The 21,864-nt window shown below is 47.8% G+C and overlaps 1 protein-coding gene across 2 annotated transcripts in view; it reads left to right on the top strand.

Moving 5' to 3' along the window:
- The window catches only part of LATS2 (large tumor suppressor kinase 2), a 94,468-nt gene that overhangs the window by 63,776 nt on the left and 8,828 nt on the right, over nt 1–21,864 (top strand). The window contains exons 1-4 of one of the 2 annotated variants that reach the window (XM_063650706.1): nt 8,609–8,736; nt 12,320–12,452; nt 14,382–15,823; nt 19,935–20,517. In XM_063650706.1, the coding sequence (XP_063506776.1) occupies nt 12,323–12,452; nt 14,382–15,823; nt 19,935–20,517 (2,155 nt within the window). In that variant the 5' untranslated portion in view covers nt 8,609–8,736; nt 12,320–12,322. Of the gene's footprint in view, nt 1–8,608; nt 8,737–12,319; nt 12,453–14,381; nt 15,824–19,934; nt 20,518–21,864 lie in introns of those variants that run through there. The other variant, XM_054447277.2, reaches the window with a different exon arrangement.

Raw genomic sequence — 21,864 nt, 5'->3', positions numbered from 1 at the left:
ACAAAAATTAGGCCTGGTATGGTGGCTCACGCCTGTAATCCCAGCACTTAGGGAGGCCCAGGTGGCTGGATCACTTGAGATCAGGAGATCAAGACCAGCCTGGCCAACATGGTGAAACCCCATCTCTACTAAAAATACAAAAATTAGCCGGGTGTGGTGGCGAGGCACCTGTAATCCCAGCTACTTGAGAGGCTGAGGCAGGAGGACTGCTTGAGCCTAGGAGGTGGAAGTTGGATTGAGCCAAGATCGCGCCACTGCACTCCAGCCTTGGCGACAGAGCAAGACTCTGTCTTTAAAAAAAAAGGAAAAAAAAAAGAAAGACAAAAATTAGTTGTGTGTGGTGGTGCACCTGTAGTCCCAGCTACTCAGGAGGCTGAGGTAGGAGGATCGCTTGGACCTAGGAGGCAGGGTTTGCAGTGACCAGAGATTGGGCCACTGCACTCCAGCCCAAACTCTGAGCGATAGAGCAAGACCTCTCTCAAAAATAATAATAATAAATTTTAAAATACATATTTATTTAGGTTCTCAAAATTCACTGATCACACCAGCAATCAATAATGGAACAGTCTCATTTTTTGAAGAAATATTATTTCTAAGCATTTTGTTACATCTTTGTGTTAATAATTGTCATCTTACCTATTTGAAAATTTACCTTTTCAGAAAACTTGATGATCTTAACAGCAATTGAGTCTATTTGGACAAAAACTGAGGAGGCCAAACCATTAAAAGTTTAAGATAAAATAGGCCGGGTGCAGTGGCTCATGCCTATAATCCCAACACTTTGGGAGGCCAAGGTGGGGAGGTTTGCTTGAGGCCAGGAGTTTGAGACCAGCCTAGGCAATATAGTGGGACCCCTTCTCTAAAAATGAAAAAGAAATTAAAGAATAAAGTTAGCCAGGTGTGATTGCCTGCACCTGTAATCCTAGCTACTTGGGAGGCCAAGGCAGGAAGTCTGAGCCCAGGAGTTAGAGGCTGGAGTGAGCTTTGATTGCACCACTGTACTTCAGCCTGGATGACAGAGCAAGACCCTGTCTCTAAAAAATAAATTATAAATTAAAAAAAAAAATAGCCAGGCACCATGGCTCACACCTGTAATCCCAGCAGTTTGGGAGGCTGAGGCAGGCAGATTGCTTGAGCTCAGGAGTTCCAGACCATCCTGGGCAACATGGCAAAACCCCATCTCTACTAAAAAATACAGAAAATTAGCTGGGTGTGGTGGTACGCACCTGTAGTCCCAACTACTCTGGAGGCTGAAGTGGGAGAATCACCTGAGCCTGGGAAGTCAAGGCAGCAGTGAGCTGTTTTCACACCACTGCACTCCAGCCTGTGCAACAAGAGTGAGACCTTGTCTCAAAAAAAAAAAAAAAAAAAGTTAATTAATTAGTTAATTTTTAAAAAGATGGGCATATTTCTCCAGATTATACATAGCAGAGAGCAAAGTAGAACCAGTAATCAATTATCTACTGTTGTGTAACCAACCATCTCAGACCATCCCAGAATTTTTAGTGACTTAAAAATAATGGCTTTTTGGCCGGGCACAGTGGCTCACACCTGTAATCCCAGCACTTTGGGAGGCCAAGGTGGGCGGATCATGAGGTCAGGAGATTGAGACCATCTTAGCTAACATGGTGAAACCCCGTCTCTACTAAAAATACAAAAAATTAGCTGGGCATGGTGGTGGGCGCCTGTAGTCCCAGCTACTCAGGAGGCTGAGGCAGGAGAATGGCGTGAACCCGGGAGGCGGAGCTTGCGGTGAGCCGAGATAGTGCCACTGCACTCCAGCCTGGGCAACAGAGCGAGACTCCGCCTCAAAAAAAAAATGACTTTTTAAAATTTGTTATTATTTTATTATTACTATTTTTTTGAGACAGAGTCTCACTCTGTCACCCAGGCTGGAGTGCAGTGGCGCTATCTCGGCTCATTGCAACCTCCATCTGCCAGGTTCAAGCAATTCTTCTGCCTCAGCCTCCAGAGTAACTGGGACTACAGGCACATGCCAGTGAAATAATGGCTTATTATTTCTTATGGCTCTGTGGGTTGGCTGTGCTCAGCTGGGCAGTTCTTCTGCTCCATGTGGTATCTGCTGGGGTTCCATGTAGCTCATTCCACTGGGAACTCAGCTGGGGCTGAATACCCAAGAGGGCTTCACTCATGGGTTAGAACTGCAACACAGTTAACTGGATCTGTCTCCAGCCATGGTGGGATCTGAGGACTGAAAATGGAAGCAGCCAGGCTTCTTGAGGGTGAGGCTCAGAACTGGCACAGCAGCACTTCTGCTTCATTCCATTGATTAGAGAAAATCACAGGCCAGCCAGTATTCAAGGGGAGGGGAAGTAGATTCTGCTTCGCACTGGGAGCTGCAGCCCATACATACAGGGATGGGAGAAATTTTTTAGTGCCCATTTTTTGGTAGCACTGTTACACATGAATAGAAATATAGGATCCAGGACCCCTGAAACCATGCCATGTGTGTGTACTAATAGGGAATTTTGGGTATATTAAGTTTCTGTGGAATGTGCTCACCTCTGTTCACCTATCTCAATTGTGACAAAAGTCTTATTTTAGCAAACATCCCTCAAAATCCTGGAATTTTACAGATAAAAGGAACTTTGGGATTAGCTTGTATATTCTTACCTTGCCATTTTATTGGACACAACTGTGATCTGGGGAATTTTTGTGATCTGTCCACAATTATGTAGCTAGATAGTACAGGCAGTTTTGTTATAATGGAATCTGATATATGTGTAAGCATCTTATTGTCATGCTCTCTTTAACAAAAAGAAATTACTGTTCTTTCAACATAAAATTAAGTCATACTTTAATTTTTTTCATGTTCTAGTTAAGCCCTTGTTCATAGGCATAACTGATTTGTGTACATAGTTACTAAGAGACATAACATTTTATACAATCAGCATTTTTTTCATGTTGTTTACACTATTGAAAGTTGCCTATTTTGTTTTTGCTTATTTTTGCTACATACTCAGCATCTAGAACAGCCGTAGATTTGTTAAAGTTTTACTTATAGAAAGTATTATTTCTGGCTGTAGTAAGTGTATTCTAAGGACTATATTAATTATAATTATAGTTTAGTAGTGGCCATGTGGCCTCTAACTCCCATCCACACTTTCCTATTTGAGGGACTAATATATTATACCTAAATCTGACAGACATCATTATGGAAATCAGTTTTTTAAAACTGAATTATTTTAGCCTGAGGATAAATTTCAAGAAGTAAAATCATTAAATCGGGATACAAAAATTTTAATAACTTTTGATAATAAATATTCACCCCTGAATATTTTTGGTTTATACATGACCAAGAATAGTTTTACCAGCCCGTTTATCTTTATTATTATTATTATTATTATTATTATTATTATTATTATTATTAAGACAGAGTCTTGCTCTGTCACCCAGGCTGGAGTACAGTGGCGCAATCTCGGCTCATTGCAACTTCCACCTCCCGGGTTCAAGTGATTCTCCTGCCTCAGCCTCCCGAGTAGCTGGGACTACAGGCACATGCTACCACTCCCGGCTAAAATATAAATTTTGTATATTTTTGGTAGAGACAGGGTTTCACCGTGTTAGCCAGGATGATCTCAATCTCCTAACTTTGTGATCTGCCCGCCTCGGCCTCCCAAAGCATTGGGATTACAGGCGTGAGCCACCACGCCCAGCCTATCTTTATAATTTTTTATTTTATTTTGGTGCTAACAATAGTTATAAAATGCTTTTTATTTTATCAGTGTTTCTTTGTTTTGTTTTGTTTTTGATGGAAACTTGCTCTGTTGGGTGATCTTGACTCACTGCAACCTCCACCTCCCAGGTTCAAGTCATTCTCCTGCCTCAGCCTCCCTAGTAGCTGGGACTATATAGGTGTGTGCTGCCACGCCCGGCTAATTTTTTTTTTTTTTTGTATGTTTAGTAGAGATGAGGTTTCACCACATTGTCCAGGCTGGTCTTGTGATCATTGGCAAGGCCAAGGATTTTTCATGTTCATTTTATTTTAGAACAAATTTAAGGCCAGGCACCCTGGCTCATGTCCGTAATCCTAGCATTTTAGGAGGCTGAGGCGGGAGGATGGCTTGGCCTCTGGAGTTTGAGACCAGCCTGGGTTACAGTGAGAGCCCATCTCTACAAAAATTTTTTTTAAAAAATTAGCTGAGATGGGAGGCTGAGATGGGAGGATTGCTTAAGCCCGGCAGTGCCAGGCTGCAATGAGCCCTGATCAAGCCACTGAACTCCAGCTTGGGTGACAGAGCAAGACCCTGTCAAAAAAAAAAGAAAGAAAAAAAGTGCTCGCTTCCGCAGCAAATACGAAAATTGGAACGATACAGAGATTAGCGTGGCCCTTAAAAATACACAAAACAAAAACAAAACATTATGCCAAATTTCTTATTCATTCGTTTCGAAAAGACGTATGGTTTATACCTGTATGTGCCGAGCAGGTGTCCTCCGGGCGCGTGTCTGGTGTACCAAGGTTCGGAGGCGGCCACGGCTGGGGCTGGAGCTTCCGCTGCATCCGCGCAAGGTGGCGACTCATTTTCTTCAAGCACACAGACATTTAAACTCCAAAGGCCACTTCTTCCATTTGTCCTCCACCTGTTTTCCAGTCACAATTGGCTCGCACACGGCACGTGCTGTGCCTGCCCACGGTCGCCGGGACCCCTGCCTCGCGTGGACAAGGTTGTGGACCAGGTCGCCAGAACCCCCGCCTTGCGTGCACAAGGTCGTGGGGATCCCTGTCCTGCGTGGACAAGGTCGTGGAAAAGGTCGCCAGGGCCCCTGCGCCGTGTGCGCAAGGTCACCGGGACCCCTGCCCTGCGTGGACAGCGTCGCCAGGGCCCCCGCCCCGTGTGCACAAGGTTGTGGACAATGTTGCGGGGCCCCCACCTCGCGTGCACAATGTCGCTGCGGCCCCCGCCCCGTGTGGACAAGGTCACGGGGCTCTGCCCCACCAGCCCAAGGTTGTCGGGCCCTGCCCCGCCTCGCCTTGCATTGACAAGGTCATGCGGCCCCACCTGCCCAAGATCACCGGGAGCGCCGCGCTCAGGGGAGAGGCACGCAGTGGTGGGGCCGTTAGAGGAGCCCTGGGCCCGGAGGGACCTCATTCTTCCAGGCGCCTTTCCGTAGGGGTGGGGTTGGAACGCCCTTTGGAAATTCTAGCTCCTCGGCTCCTATGTTCTCGTCAAAAAATCTAGGCCTTTCGGTCAGAGATTCTTTTGAAAGACCAGCCCGCTGGCAATCCTCCAAGCAAGCACAGGATCCTGCCAGAGACAGTGCAGCCTCCTCTGCCAGCCAACTGGCCCCTCTCTTCCTCTTCTCTCCCTCAGTCTTTGTTTTTTCTTAATTTAATTAATTAATTAATTTTTGTTTGTTTGTTTGAGAGAGGCTCTCTTGCTCTGTCTCCCAGGCTGGAGTGCAGTGGCATGATCTCAGCTCACTGCAGCCTCCACCTCCCAGGTTCAAGTGATTCCTGCCTCAGCCTCCCATGAAGCTGGAACTACAGGCACCCACCACCATGCCCAGCTAATTTTCTTACTCTTTACAAACATGCGGGTCTTGCCCAGGCTGGTCTTGAACTCCTGGCCTCAAGCAATCCTACCTTGGCCTCCCAAAGCACTGGGATTACAGGCGTCAGCTACAGCTGAAGTGGAAGTCACCTGAGGAAGCCTGAGAAACAGGCAGACACAGACAGAGGCCCACGCAGACACGATAGGGCCAGAGTGCTCTGTTTCTTTTTCAGCCAAACCTCATAGTTGGAATGTTAAAACTGTAGGATATGGTTTTGCTAAGGCTTGAAAAATGCTTCCTTACCAGGAAGGGCTGAGTGGGGGAGGATCTCCATAGGAAATTCCTTCCCTCACACATAATAATTTTCACTGCATTTAAATTACTTGCATTCACATGGCAATGCACGTGAAATACTTCTGCTGCTTAGACATTGCAAGCCCAGCTCCTGCCTTGCTAGGAGCTGAGCGGTAGATTGAAGGAGTGTCTTCCAGTTCCCACCCATTCTCGTAAGCCCCGTGCCTAGTAGAGGGGGACCAAGCCAAGAGAGCAGAGGGTGTGTCAGGAGCCCATGCCAGGCTGTCTGGCAGCTGGTCAGCAGCTGGAGAGCTGGGTGAGGCCAGCTTCCCTGAGGGACAGCAGAGAAGATCATTAAACAGTGATGTACCTGCAACAGAGGCCTGGACCATCCCATGGGGAGGTTTGGAGCTGGGGTGTGGTCCTTGCAATTGAGAGGACCAGCCTCAAGATACTGGCAGGGCCTGATACTGGCAGGTGTCCCACCCCTCAGCCACCTCGCCATTTTGTTAAAGTGCCTCTTTTGCCGTCCTTTCTATATCAGATAGCATATGGGCAAATCTCACATTTTCCAGGCTTCGTAGTGGTTAGGTCCAGTTTTAAGTGAACACCAATTTGTTGACAAAATGTAAGAGGAAAAATCTCTTGGGAAAGATACCTAAGGTACAGATGTTCAAAACTGCTTTATTCGTATGTAATTCACACACCTAAAGTGGAGTTTTACAAGAGCTGTCAGTAGCAGCAGTAAACCAGTGAAACCTCAGTTTGTCTTGCCCTTCTCAATCCCTCCCCAATCTCTTAGTTTTAGCCATGAGGCAGAAAACCTCTTCAGGAGCTCTGCTTTAATGGAGTGGGAAGAATTCCTTCTATCTGGTCCAGGGCCACCAACCCAAGCTGAGAATAGCCCACTGCAGTGCATGTCACTGCTCTCCAGAAGAGATGAGGCTGCCAGGCCCCTCGGGGTGTCTGTCCTTTATGCCATAGTATTTAGCCCTACTAGCTTCTATTCTACAGCAAGTCTGACAAAATAATTTTTCATTTAATATTTATGAATCTGCAAGAATAGCCCACAGGGTAGCAGATAAGGGCTCTGGGTAAGAGCCTGTCAGACTCTTATTTTGTAACCGTTGTGGCTCCCCAAACTGTGAGGCATATAGTTTATGCCATGTTAGGTTTTGCTGAATTTGATATGGAGTGTGAATAATAGTATCAGTTCTGCCTTCAAAGTATCCAGAATCTTCTATCAGCCCAGACGCGGTGGCTCACACCTATAATCCCAGCACCTTGGGAAGCTGAAGCAGGTGGATCACCTGAGGTCAAGAGTTCGAGACCAGCCTGGCCAACATGGCAAAACCCCATCTCTACTAAAAATACAAAAATTAGCCAGGTATGGTGGTTCATGCGTGTAATCCCAGCTATTTGGGAAGCTGAGGCAGGAGAATTGTTTGAACCTGGGAGATGAAATTTCAGTGAGCCAATATTACACCACTGTACTCCAGCCTGGGGGACAGAGCAAGACTCTGTCTCAAAAAAAAAAAAAAGAAAAAAAAGAAAAAAGAATCTTCTACCACTCTAATGTAGGTAGAAAAAAAATGCTTCTGGACTGGATGTGAGATGTGAATGAAATCTCAAAGTCAAGATGCTTCCAAGGTTGGGAGCCCTGAGAGAACAGGTAAGTTAGAGGCAGGAGATTGGGTTTTACACATGTTGAGTCATCTTACTCTTGCAGCAGGTGGCATGGAGTGGTCACTGACGAAGCAAGTGTTGAACACTGCAGGTATCTTATGCCAAATCTGGTGCTCATCTGATGGCTTCAACTCCAGCATTGATATCTGTCTAGAAGAGAAGGCTTAATTTATGGGCATGGTAACCAAGTTCAGTGGATTAGCATCCTTTTTCTATGAGACATTAGCCCAATCCTAAATTAAGCTTTCCTAAATTAAGCTTTCTTGAGGGTTTTAGGAGAAAAATTTAGTGTGTGAGGGATTTTCTTGTTGCACGTGGCTAAGTGACACAAAGTCATCAGAGTCTTGTTAGCCTACTACATTACTCTGTAAGTAATTAGTAATTGGTAAATAGTGCATGACACACACATTCAAAGAGTATTAAGATTTTGTGAACTTGTGTAGAAGAGGCTGTGCTGAAGAATGGCACGTGTGCAAACTAGATAATGGAGTAAAACTTGGAGGTTGCCGCTGTTGTTAATGTTGATTTGAAATTCCCTTTAGTCTGTGCCTTGGTGCATCTCTGCTGTGTACCTCATCTTCATCTTCCACACACCAGGGCAGCCTGCCCAGTGGAACAGGCAGTATCTTCTCACTCCCTGCTTGCAGCTCTTTCTTCCTTTCATCTATCCTATGTCACAATCTAACTCAGTCACTCACTCAGTCATTCATTGAACAGATATCTGCTGATCTCTTTCTACACGCTAGACACCGGAACACATACTTGAACTGTCCTCACCTTCAGCTGGCTTGCAGCTTCACTCTTGCTTTGGGGCAGGGCTGCTCAGCCTTTCCACATCTTGGCATGCATAGACGTGGATAATGTTTACACAGTAGCCTGAGGTAAGCTGGAAGAGATTGGAGGTGTCTATTGAGGCTTGGTGAAAAGAACTCATTACATTTCTTTGTATAATTATTGTAAGAATAATACACAGTAAAACATTACAGCCATTAAATATCAAACATGCATAAAATCTACAATTACAGTTTTTATGTTTTTTTCCCAGAAACACATAAGATACCTTTGTGAACTGTAACAGCTAACCCTTAAGTGATGCTGATGCCAAAGCATGACATCTCCTTTCATCCCTAGAGCAACCTATTAGCCTTATTTCCCAGATGAGGAAACGGGCACTCGAAGGAAGGAAATGATTTGCTGAAGGTTACACAGCTGCTAAGCGGCAGAGAGGAGGGGTGAACCCAGGTGTGTGGCCTCCCTATTTGCGCCCTGTACCACTGCACCATCCTGCCATCTTTTGGAATAGCCACCTACGATTCTAGATAAGGACCCTTAAATGATGATCTTTGTACATTCTTCTTTTAAAAAATATTTTATTCTATTTTTTTTTTTCTTTTTTGAGACATATTCTTACTTTGTTGCCCAGCCTGCCCTACTTCCTGGGCTCAAGCAATCCTCCTGCCTCAACCTCTTGAGTAGCTGGGATTACAGGCATGCGCCACCAACACCCAGCTATTTTTTTGTAGAGACGGGGTCTCACTGTGTTGCCCAGTCTGGCCTCAAACTCCCGGGCTCAAGCAGTCTTCCCGCCTCAGTCTCCCAAAGTGTTGGGATTATAGGCGTGAGCCACCACATCCAGCTTGGTCTCCATACATTCTTAAGAAAGGAAGGTGGGTGGCCAAGCTCCTCGGCTGGGCTTCAGCTGCATCTCTCTGACACACTCCTCCCGCGTCCTGGCTCCGACCTCTTGCCATTCCCCAGACTGTGCGCTTGTCTTCACTCTGTGACTCTGCATGTACTTTGTGCCCAGAGGTCATGTATTTCTGATGGATTTAGAAGTGGATTCCCATTTCCTTCAGTGTTTAAAACATAGCTCTATGTATATGTACAGTAGCATCTTCTGAGAGTTAATGTACAGATAGGAACTACTTACTTGCTAAAGAAGGGTTGATGGACAGATAACAAGGGCAAGCCTCAAAGGACGTGGGTTATTGAAGGGTTTATTTATAAACAAGCTGGCTCATGAGTACGGTTCACTTTTAGGACTTGAAACTCCCTTCTGAACATGAGTCTTCACTTGTGGTCTCCTTGCTGATTTTTCTGAGTTCCTAGATTTGATGCACAGTAAACATACACATCTTGAGTAGTGGGTGCTCCATAAACAGGGAGAGAATTTGAGAACATCCACATTGACCTAGTCTGTCCTGGAGGTGTCCCTTCCTTGGCAGTCAGCAGGTACTGGGTTAATGAGCACAGGCTGATGATTCACCCTGCAGGAGACAGCGTTGGTCACGTTTCAGACGAAGCAATTGAACGGTTAGTGCCGATGGAAAGGCTTGTGGTTAGAGTCGGCCCCAATTGGCACATTTTTTTAATGGGCGCCAAAAGCTCCAGGGTGATCCCACAAAGATGTGGTCTTATATCGTGTCTTCCTCCAAGCTGTTGAGTCTTCGCAGACGTGATCTCATCGCATAGCACAGCTGTGAAGTAGGCAGTGGTGGGAGTCTTATCTCCCGTCCCAGGTGAGGCCAGGAAGGACTTCCCTTCTGAACCGCCGCTGCCTTCTCTCTGCAACTCTTCCAAGTTGTAAACACTTGCCCTTTCTGGTAATCCAGGTGCCACTTTAACAAACAGGTCTGTTGTTATTACCATTTTCCAATCTGTCACTTCATGTCCCTCCACTGCAATGTGGCCTGCCCATGTGGCAGCACCTCCCCAAAACTTCTACCTCGTGCTCCTCTGCAGCCCCTTCCCTGTCCCTGCCATCTTGCCATACCCACGCTTGCATCGCTAAGAACACAGGCACAGTTTACAGCCCGTGTTTTTTGTGCTGCCATTCTGCTGGCGTATGGCCAGGACTGGAAAGCTTGATTCAGTATTAGACCATCATATGTGGACAATAAGTGCTTAATTTGTTCTAGGCACTGTGTTAAGTGGGCAGATGCAACCATGAGTAACATGGTTTCAGGCCCTGCCAGGTTCTTCTTGTCCTAAGGGAACCACAGACACACAGCTGAGTGTGATTCAGATCATGGGCACCACAGTGCCCTGTCCAGAGGTGGGGAACACTCAGTGCTGCGTCTCTCTCTGCAGAGTGGCTCTGTGACCATGGCCAGGCTTCCTGCTGCAGAGCAGCCCTGCACGGCCTCCCCCGCTGTCCGGGGTCTTTCTGCATCTCCACCCCTTTCTTTTTTTTTTGAGATGGAGTCACACTTTGTCACCAGGCTGGAGTGCAGTGGCATGATCTCGGCTCACTGCAGCCTCCACCTCCCAGGTTTCAAGCAGTTCACCTGCCTCAGCCTCCCAAGTAGCTGAACTACAGGCACGCACCACCACACCCAGCTAATTTTTGTATTTTTAGTCGAGACGGGATTTCACCATGTTGGCCAGGATGGTCTCGATCTCTTGACCTCTTGATCCACCTGCCTCGGCCTCCCAAAGTGCTGGGATTACAGGTGTGAGCCACCACGCCCAGCCATCTCCACCCCTTTCTTCTCTGCTGTCTGGGTAACTGTGGACTGCTTTCTGGAGCTCCCCGTTCTACATTTTCAGTTTCCTCCTGCCTGGTTGTCCTCCTCGTTGACCTTCAGAGTGGTCAGCCTTCCCTTCTCCTGCCGAAGCCCTTTTTGTGGCCTTTGCCTGTTTCACCCTTGTCCCAGAGCCAGCCTCAATGGTGTTCTTTTCTCTCTGCTCACCCTCCCTGTTTGCCTACAGCTCTATGGAGCTGTCCTGAAAGGTGAAGGGGCCGCCTTCATCAGAGCCTCACCGCCCCGCCCCACTGGGCTGCATCTCTTCTGCACCCTCCTGCCTATTCTGTCTCCCCCATCTGAGTGCCTCCAGCTCTGCACCCACAGCCGCCCCCAGCCTGACCTGCTGATGCCGTATGTCCCAGTTTGAAAGCTTCCTCGAATGTCTGCAGACAGGAGCAAAACCCCGGAGAGCCTGGCCCCCATCTGTGGGTCCATCCCCCCATCTCCACCTACCCTTGCATGCTGCTGCCATGGGCCCATCTTTCCCCAGGCTTCTGCTCTGGCTGTCCCATCTGCCAGGAATGCCTTTTCTCTCCCAGGGCTCTCCACCTGCCCACAGTCTGGAACAGCTAGCCATGCCACCACCTCATCTTTCGGGTGGAAGGGGGCTTTCTCCTGTGGCCCTCATCCATTTTACCTGCCCTGTGCCCTCTCCTGTGGTGGCCACCAGTCTCTGTGTTCTTCCCACAAGCAGTTTGAGGGACCTGTCCTGGGCCGGTGTGGCTCCATGGGCTCCTGTTTTGTTTCTTTTCTTCTACGAGTCAGATCTCTAAGGGCCAGTCCTGTGCTGCTATAGCCAGCACGAGGTGTTGTAAACAGTAGGTGTGTAATATATGACTCTTCAGCAGCTGCACCCTCTCCCTGGGGACAGGTTTCCTAGTCCCAAAGTTAGCCTGGAGGTGAGCTGAGGTTAAAGCCAGGCTCCCTGACTCCCACAGTTCTTCCCCTTAAACGTTTCTAGTTTTAGGTTCATCCTGAACTCACCAGTCCAACCACAAAAGTTTTCTGAGGAGAAGCAGAATTTAAGTTTCTTTCAGGCCCATCATTAAAATTCCCATATGTCCTTGACATAAGGCTAAATAGTCTATGGTGTGGCTTGTGCTAGGCTTTTGCCATCAGGCACCTGCAGAGCACACAGCCACCTGTACTCATTCTGAGGGTCTCCTGCAGTGTATCGCAGGTTCTTAGCAGTACAGAGGCGAAGTGTCCCAGCACAGAAGCACAGAGCGGGGATGGGAGACCTTGGTGGCTTTGTTTTAGGATGACGTGCACTTACCTCTCCCTTACTTCCCTCCCAGGAGATGGCTGGCCGAGCTCTCAAGCAGACTGGCAGCAGGAGCATCGAGGCCGCCCTGGAGTACATCAGCAAGATGGGCTACCTGGACCCAAGGAATGAGCAGATCGTGCGGGTCATTAAGCAAACCTCCCCAGGTGAGCCCAGGCCTGTAGCATGGTGGGCAAAGATGGTTTGTGGCTTAAGGACACAAAACCATGTGCAGAGGGGTCCAAGCTGGCCTGGCCTGGCCAGAGCCAGTCTCCTGGCACATTGCCTCGTTCAGTTAACAGGCAAGCTGAGCCTGCCCTGCCCTGACAGAGTCAGGCCCTGGCGGGAGCAGCCCCAAGTGGTAGACCATGGGACACGCCTGGCGCTTGCCCTATCCAGCCTTGTCTGAAATTACCTTAGTAATTCCTACCTAGGAGAAGGTGTGTGCTTGTTTTATGAAAGATCAAAAAAGTCAGCAAAGTGGGCATAAAAATGGTCTTTTCACTTTCTCTTGGGGCCTGTGGAGGGATCTTTGACAAGGGTGGCTTTTTTCCTCAATTCTAAAACACCCCTCTCTCACATCGTAGCCTCTGAGAGTGGGGGTTCAATGGCAGGCAGTGTGGGCAGAGCGCTGGGCCCCCTTCAGCATCCCCTGTGAAGGGCCTGAGGCACCCCTGCTGTTTACTGGCTGTGGATGAATGTTACTTTCCCAAGATATGGAGCACATGGGCCCTGTGATTGGTACCTGAGGTCCCTGGGTTGTGATAAAGGATTCATGGCCAGGCGCAGTGCCTCAAGCCTGTAATCCCAACACTGTCTGGCTTTTGTTTTGTTTTGTTTTGTTTTGTGTAATCCCAACTCTTTGGGAGGCTGAGGCCAGAGGATGGAGGCAGGAGTTGGAGACCAGCCTGGGCAACAGAGGGAGACCTCGTCTGTATTTAAAAAAAAAAAAAATTCCTAGTAATTAGCAAGAGTTTTCCCTATTTTGTGGAAGACCTTGGATAAAACCTACTTCATGTGGTGGGTGAGAAAAATCTCAACCTTTGTAAGTTATATCTCCCTTGTTAAAAGGACACACATTTTTGTTTTCTTCTTAAGAGAAGGAACTTCCTTAAATAGCCCCCAGCTGGCCATCCATGTCAGAATTCTTCCAGTTTTGAGGCCTTAGAGCACAGCTCAAAGGGAAGGCCAGGCCCATGTTCCGTGCTGATTTCTCTCTGCACTTGCCTTTGGTGTGTCTCTTCACTGACGTCTTCTGGGCCCAGGGAAAACAAAGCCTTGGTGTGCCTGTGACCTTTGCTCAGTGCCAGGCTGTCAGGACCTTCACTCTGCCAGGTATCGGGGTGGTCTTCCTGTGGGCAAGGCACAGCCTTTCCACCCTTCGGCACCCTCTGCTAAGTCGAGCCAAGTGGAGCAGTTGGCATAAAGAAATGAAAGGAGCCTTTGTCCTTCCTTCCGGTGTCTGTTTCAGATGAGATGTTCAAAATGGAGGTCAGGGTTAAGGTAGCAGCAGATGAAATCAATCTGGATATTTGTAGAGGGGTTTTGTGTGGTTTTTATTATTGTGTATATACTGCTTTGTTTTAATATAGACAAAAAAACTAGAAAATCTTTTAATTTGGAAAAGAGGTGAAAGAGAAGTGGAGCAGTTGCTGCACAGTGGATACAGTTCTGCCCTTTCTGTGAGGGAGCAGCGATTTGGGAACCCTGCGGTGGTAAACTCAGCCCCCCACAATTTGGGCATGATAGGGTTTTGAAAACAAAACTGGCTATGCAGACGGCTCCCTAGCCTGACAGGAGAGTGACCCCAGTGGGGTCCCCAGGGGGCAAGGATGCACCTCAGGATGTGGACGCGGTCTTCTCTTCTGCCCTTGGCCCTCCCATGTGCCCTCCAGCTTGTCTCCACTCTGCTAACACATTAGGACAACTGGTCCTGCTGGCAGGGACCCTGTGCTGGGCAGAATGCAGCAAGTCAGGGCCCAGGGTTCAAGACCCTCAGCCCCGAGGCCAGTGCTAGAGTGGGGACCAGCCTGAAAGTGCCAGAACCTACTGATCACACCCACTCTGATGCTGTCTTCCTGTTTTTTCCACTGCAGGAAAGGGGCTCATGCCAACCCCAGTGACGCGGAGGCCCAGCTTCGAAGGAACCGGCGATTCGTTCGCGTCCTACCACCAGCTGAGCGGTGCCCCCTACGAGGGCCCAAGCTTCGGCGCCGACGGCCCCACGGCGCTGGAGGAGGTGCCGCGGCCGTACGTGGACTACCTCTTCCCTGGAGTCGGCCCCCACGGGCCCGGCCACCAGCACCAGCACCAGCACCCACCCAAGGGCTACGGTGCCAGCGTAGAGGCAGCAGGGACACACTTCCCGCTGCAGGGCGCGCACTATGGCCGGCCGCACCTGCTGGTGCCTGGGGAACCCCGGGGCTACGGAGTGCAGCGCAGCCCCTCCTTCCAGAGCAAGACGCCGCCGGAGACCGGGGGCTACGCCAGCCTGCCCGCGAAGGGCCAGGGAGGACCGCCAGGCGCCAGCCTCGCTTTCCCACCCCCTGCCGCCGGGCTCTACGTGCCGCACCCACACCACAAGCAGGCCGGCCCCGCGGCCCACCAGCTGCATGTGCTGGGCTCCCGCAGCCAGGTGTTCGCCAGCGACAGCCCCCCGCAGAGCCTGCTCACTCCCTCGCGGAACAGCCTCAACGTGGACCTGTATGAATTGAGCAGCACCTCCGTCCAGCAGTGGCCGGCTGCCACCCTGGCCCGCCGGGATTCCCTGCAGAAGCCGGGCCTGGAGGCGCCGCCGCGCATGCACGTGGCCTTCCGGCCTGACTGCCCAGTGCCCAGCAGGACCAACTCCTTCAACAGCCACCAGCCGCGGCCGGGTGCGCCCGGCAAGGCCGAGCCCTCCCTGCCCGCCCCCAACACCGTGACGGCTGTCACGGCCGCGCACATCCTGCACCCGGTGAAGAGCGTGCGTGTGCTGAGGCCGGAGCCGCAGACGGCTGTGGGGCCCTCGCACCCCGCCTGGGTGCCCGCGCCTGCCCCGGCCCCCGCCCCCGCCCCCGCCCCCGCCCCCCCCTCGGCCGCGGAGGGCCTGGACACCAAGGAGGAGCATGCCCTGGCGCTGGGCGGCGCAGGCGCCTACCCGCTGGACGTGGAGTACGGAGGCCCAGACCGGAGGTGCCCGCCTCCGCCCTACCCGAAGCACCTGCTACTGCGCAGCAAGTCCGAGCAGTACGACCTGGACAGCCTGTGCACAGGCATGGAGCAGAGCCTCCGTGCGGGCCCCAGCGAGCCCGAGGGCGGCGACAAGAGCCGCAAAAGCGCCAAGGGGGACAAAGGCGGAAAGGATAAAAAGCAGATTCAGACCTCTCCCGTTCCCGTCCGCAAAAACAGCAGAGACGAAGAGAAGAGAGAGTCACGCATCAAGAGCTACTCGCCATACGCCTTTAAGTTCTTCATGGAGCAGCACGTGGAGAATGTCATCAAAACCTACCAGCAGAAGGTTAACCGGAGGCTGCAGCTGGAGCAAGAAATGGCCAAAGTAATCTCCCACTTCGTTTTTACTATTTGTTCCCGGCTCTTCCCTCTACTGGCAATAGGAAGCACGCACAATCCCTTTTCTGTTTCGACTGTATACCCCTTATAATCAACACGGCTAACGGGCGACAGTCTGGTTCTGGGGCCGACAACTTGGAGAAGTTGCAGATGATGTGACCTGCCTTTCTCCTTTCCCCTTGACTCTTCTGAAGAACCAGAGATAGCCGTGCATAATGTAGCCAGCGCAATGTAGGGAATCTACAGTTTACATTGTAGGTAAATTAACAGATTAAGTTTTAGGGTATGTCCTCGCTTAACAGAATTCATCATGGATTAATAATAGAACATTGGAATGAGTAGAAACAAAGTTTAAGGTTTTGTAAATTGATATTGTGGGATTTTGGAAGAAAAATGTATCTAGTAGTGATTCCATTTATTCTTTTAAGTGTTTAATTAGTAACTAATGATTTAAATATACTTAGTTGACACTGAAGTGCTGAAGAAGGTAATTATTCATGAAATTATTTAAATTAAAATGTAACATTTAAATTACACAAAGCCAATAATTCCAAAGCCTAAAAACCAGATTTGTGTTCTTTTCAGTGTCCCGTATTCACTGATTTTTTTAAAGATATACTTTTCATTTGTTTTTTTTTTATTTATTTTTTAGGTTTTGTTTTTGAGACGGAGTCTTGCTCTGTCACCCAGACTGGAGTGCAATGGCGCAATCTGGGCTCGCTGCAACCTCCGCCTTCTGGGTTCAAGCGATTCTCCTTCCTCAGCCTCCCGAGTAGTTGGGATTACAGGTGCCTACCACCACGCCTGGCCATTTTTTTGTATTTTTAGTAGAGACAGGGTTTCGCCATGTTGGTCAGACTGGTCTCAAACTCTTGACCTCAGGTGATCTGCCCACCTCGGCCTCCCAAAGTGCTGGAATTACACGCGTGAGCCACCACACCCAGCCATTTATTTTTTATTTATACATAGTATTTGTATATTTGTGGGGAACATGTGATATTTTGTTACATGCATAGGATATGTAATGATCAAGTCAAGGTATTTAGAGTATCCATTGCCTGGTGTATTTATCATTTCTGTGTTGGAAACATTTTAAGTCCTCTCTTCTAGCTATTTTGAAATACTGAATACATTTTTACTAACCATAGTCATGCTAGTTAGAGTTTGTTCCTTCTATCCAGCTGTATGTTTGCACCAATTAACCTCTCATCTCCCCTCAACACACAGACACCTTTTCCCACCTCATTCTACTCTCTACCTCTATGAGATCAATTATTTTAGCTCCCACATATCAGTAACAACATGTGGTGTTCTTACTGAACTTTCTGTTCCTGGCTTATTTCACTTAACATAATGACTTCCAGTTCCATTCATGTTGCTCCAAGTGACAGGATTTCATTCTTTTTTATGGCTGAATAATATCCCATGGTGTACACAGACCACATTTTCTTTATCCATTCATCAGTTGATGGACACTTAAGTTGATTCCATATTTTTACTGTTGTGAATAGTGCTGCAATAAACATGGGGTGCAGGTATCACTTTGATATACTGATTTCCTTTCCTTTAGATAAATACCCAATAGTGGGATCGGTAGATTGTATGGTAGTTCTATTTTTAGTTTCTTTTTTTTCCTTTTTGATAATAGTCGTTCTAACTGGGGAGAGATTATATCTCATTGTGGTTTTCATTTGCATTTCCCTGATGGTTAATGAGCATCTTTCCGTGCACCTCTTAGCCATTTGTGTATCTTCTTTTGACAAGTGTCTATTCAGGTCATTAGCTCACTTTTTTTTCTTTTTGAGACAGAGTTTCGCTCTTGTTGCCCAGGCTGGAGTGCAATGGCACGATCTCAGCTCACCACAACCTCCGCCTCCTGGGTTCAAGTGATTCTCCTGCCTCAGCCTACCGAGCAGCTGGGATTACAGGCATGCGCCACCACGCCCAGCTAGTTTTATGTTTTTAGTAGAGACAGGGTTTCACCATGTTGGTCAGGCTGGTCTTGAACTCCCGACCTCAGATGATCCACCTGTCTCAGCCTCCCAAAGTGCTGGGATTACAGGTGTGAGCCACCACGCCTGGCCTTATTTTTTTTTTTTTTTTTTAATTAAGACGGAGTCTTGCTCTATCGCCCAGGCTGGAGTGCAGTGGTGAAATCTCGGCTCACTGCAACCTCTGCCTTCTGGATCCAAGCTATTCTCCTGCCTCAGCCTCCTGAGAGCTGGGACTACAGGTGTGCAACACCATGCTCAGCTAACTTTTGTATGTTTAGTAGAGATGGGGTTTCACCATGTTAGTCAGGCTGGTCTCAAACTCCTGACCTCAAGTAATCCGCCTCCCTCAGCCTCCCAAAGGGCTGGGATTACAGGCATGAGCCACCGTGCCTAGCCTTTTGGCTCACTTTTTAATGGGATTATTTGATTTTTTTTTTGCTGTTGAGTTGTTTGAGTTCCTTGTATATTCTGGAACTTTTGTCAGATGAATAGTTTGCCTTTTGTCAGATGAATAGTTTGTGAATATTTTCTCCTGTTCAACACAGGCATCCTCTTTACTCTTTGTTTCCTTTGCTCTGCAGAAGCTTTTTAGCTTACTATAGTCCCATTTGTCTAATTTGGGGGGTTTTTTGCCTGTGTTTTTGAGATTTTAGCCATAAAAATCTTTGCTCAAACCAATGTTCTGGAGTATATTTTCATAGCCTCTGGTCTTATTTCTAGGTCTTTAATCTGTTTTAAGTTGACATTCCTATATGGTGAGAGATTGGGGTCTAGTTTCATTCTTCTGCATATGGATATCTAGTTTTCCCAGCATGTCTCTTTTTCAATGTACGTTCTTGGCACCGTTGTCAAAAATTAGGTGGCTGTAAATACGTGGACTTATTTCTGGGTTCTCTGTTCTGTTCCATTGGTCTATGTGTGTCTGTTTTTATACTAATACCATGCAGTTTCGGTTACTCTAGGCTTGTAATATATTTTGAAGTCAGATAACAACTTTGTTCATTTTGCCTAGGATTGCTTTGAGTATTTGGGCTCCCTGTGAATTTTAGTATTGTTTTTTCTAGTAATGTGAAAAATATCATTGGTATTTTGATAGGGATTGCATTTAATTGGTAGATTGCTTTGGGTAGTATGGTCATTCTTAACAATATTAAATCTTTCTGTCGGTGAACATGGGATCTCTTGTTTGTGTCCTCTTCAGTTTCTTTCTTCAGTGGTTTGTAGTTTTCTTTGTAGAGCTCTTTCACTTTTTATTTAAATTTACTCCTAGATTTTTTTTATAGCTGTTGTAAACGGCATTCATTATTGGTGTACAGAAATCCAGATATCCATATGCAGAAGAATGAAACTAGGCCCTGTCTCTCACCATATACAAGTCTATCTAATGCATGCTACTGATTTTTGTATGCTGATCATTGACTTTTCTTCCTGCTTTCCCATTTTCCCTGAGTTACTGAAAGACTAGATGGCTCTTGGAGTTCTAGGAATGCTGTGGTCCCCTTTTCCACAGATTTTTGTTAATAGAAGTTTCCCTTAGTTCTTAGAGCCAAAAGTCTCCTAGAGAAAGAGCTCTCTTTTTTATCTTAACTTTTCATTCCATATTCATGTCTATATATGGATATAAAAAAACAAAACTGGCCAGGCACAGTGGCTCACGCCTGTAATCCCTGCACTTTGGGAGGCCAAGGCGGGCAGATCACCTGAGGTCAGGAGTTCGAGACCAGCCTGGCCAACATGATGAAACACCGTCTCTACTAAAAATACAAAAATTAGCCAGGCGTGGTGGCAGGCACGTGTAGTCCCAGCTACTCGGGAGGCTGAGACAGGAGAATCGCTGGAACCCGGGAGGCGGAGGCTGCAATGAGCTGAGATTGTGCCACTGCACTCCAGCCTAGGCGACAGAGCGAGACTCTGTCTCAAAAACAAAACAAAACAAAACCAATTGTTACCTTGCTTTGTAGTATGTGAGACCCATTCTTCTCTGTTCTCCTTTCTGTAAGATGAGCTAGGTTCCTCTCAGTTCCAGGGCATCCCCATCCCAGTCATTTGTTATCATGGGACTTCTCTCATGTGATTCTTCCTCCTTCCTTTCCTTCTACGCAGGCTGGGCTCTGTGAAGCTGAGCAGGAGCAGATGCGGAAGATCCTCTACCAGAAAGAGTCTAATTACAACAGGTTAAAGAGGGCCAAGATGGACAAGTCTATGTTTGTGAAAATCAAAACCCTGGGGATCGGTGCCTTTGGAGAAGTGTGCCTTGCTTGTAAGGTGGACACTCATGCCCTGTACGCCATGAAGACCCTAAGGAAAAAGGATGTCCTGAACCGGAATCAGGTGGCCCACGTCAAGGCCGAGAGGGACATCCTGGCGGAGGCAGACAATGAGTGGGTGGTCAAACTCTACTACTCCTTCCAAGACAAAGACAGCCTGTACTTTGTGATGGACTACATCCCTGGCGGGGACATGATGAGCCTGCTGATCCGGATGGAGGTCTTCCCCGAGCACCTGGCCCGGTTCTACATCGCAGAGCTGACTTTGGCCATTGAGAGTGTACACAAAATGGGCTTCATCCACCGAGACATCAAGCCTGATAACATTTTGATAGATCTGGATGGTCACATTAAACTCACAGATTTCGGCCTCTGCACTGGGTTCAGGTGGACTCACAATTCCAAATATTACCAGAAAGGTATTGTCTGAAGTGTGTCACATTTCTATGTGTAGATGTCACTAACCTCATTGTAAGCAACTAAATTTCCCGTCCTAGTGGCTCCTAATCATTTTGAAATTTTTATCTGTCACTCCATTATTTTATAAATTGGTGTGACATTCTTCCCTTCCAAAAGGAATAGTATGATATATGCATTTTTTTTTAAGGTAGTGGATTTCAGGTTTACTTTTTTTTTTTTTTTTTTTTTTTTTTTGAGACAGAGTTTCGCTCTTGTTGCCCAGGCTGGAGTGCAATGTGGCGTGATCTCAGCTCACCGCAACCTCTGCCTCCTGGGTTCAAGTGATTCTCCTGCCTCCAGCCTCCCGAGTAGCTGGGATTACAGTCACGCGCCACCACCTCTGGCTAATTTTGTATTTTTAGTAGAGACGGGGTTTCTCCATGTTGGTCAGGCTGGTCTCAAACTCCCAACCTCAGGTGATCCGCCTGCCTCCGCCTCCCAAAGTGCTGGGATTACAGGTATGAGCCACCATGCCTGGCCTACTATATTTTTAAGACAGTAGGCTACAAGGTGTCACAGAGCCTTTGTGGGGAACCATCACCTCCCTCATTAAAGCAAGCCTTAAAAAATAAAAGATTAGGCTGGGCATGGTGGCTCACGCCTGTAATCCTAGCACTTTGGAAGCCCAAGGCGGGCGGATCACCTGAGGTCAGGAGTTCGAGACCAGCCTGACCAACATGGAGAAGCCCCGTCTCTACTAAAAATAACAAGATTAGCCGGGCGTGGTGATGCATGCCAGTAGTCCCAGCTACTGGGAGGCTGAAGCATGAGAATCGCTTGAACCCGGGAGGTGGAGGTTGCGGTGAGCCGAGATCGCGCCATTGCACCCCAGCCTGGGCAACAAGAGTGAAACTCCGTCTCAAATAAAATAAAATAAAATAAATAAAAGAGTCACAGCCTCCCAAGAAGTCCTCTCTTATAGCCAACCTGAATCTATGTAGTGTATTATTGAACTCCATTTCCTATAGTTCTACCATTTGGAAAAGCCAAAAACAGCTGGTTATTATCTTCTTTATGGCTCAGATTCTTGAAATAGTTATTTTAATATCATCACTTAGTCTTTTTTCTCTAACTCAAAACTAACTCTAAATCATTTAATTCATTCTCATTTTCTGGCATTGAAGTAACCTTTGTTCGTGTTGTTTAAATCCTCCTAAGTTTTCCATGCTCATCTTAAAACGTGTCAGGCAGTTGTTACCTTTTGATTATGGCCTAAGTGCTAGGGGTGCCGTCCCCACAGTTCTTCCAGCCTCTCCTGCCTGCACTGCCTTCCTGCCAGCTCAGCACGGTGCGTGGTGTCCTATGAT

The sequence above is a fragment of the Pongo pygmaeus genome, chromosome 14, assembly GCF_028885625.2.
Source record: "Pongo pygmaeus isolate AG05252 chromosome 14, NHGRI_mPonPyg2-v2.0_pri, whole genome shotgun sequence".
Classification (NCBI taxonomy): Eukaryota; Metazoa; Chordata; class Mammalia; order Primates; family Hominidae; genus Pongo; species Pongo pygmaeus.
The sequence above is the reverse complement of the archived record's forward strand: the minus strand, read 5'-3'. Positions and strand labels throughout refer to the sequence as shown.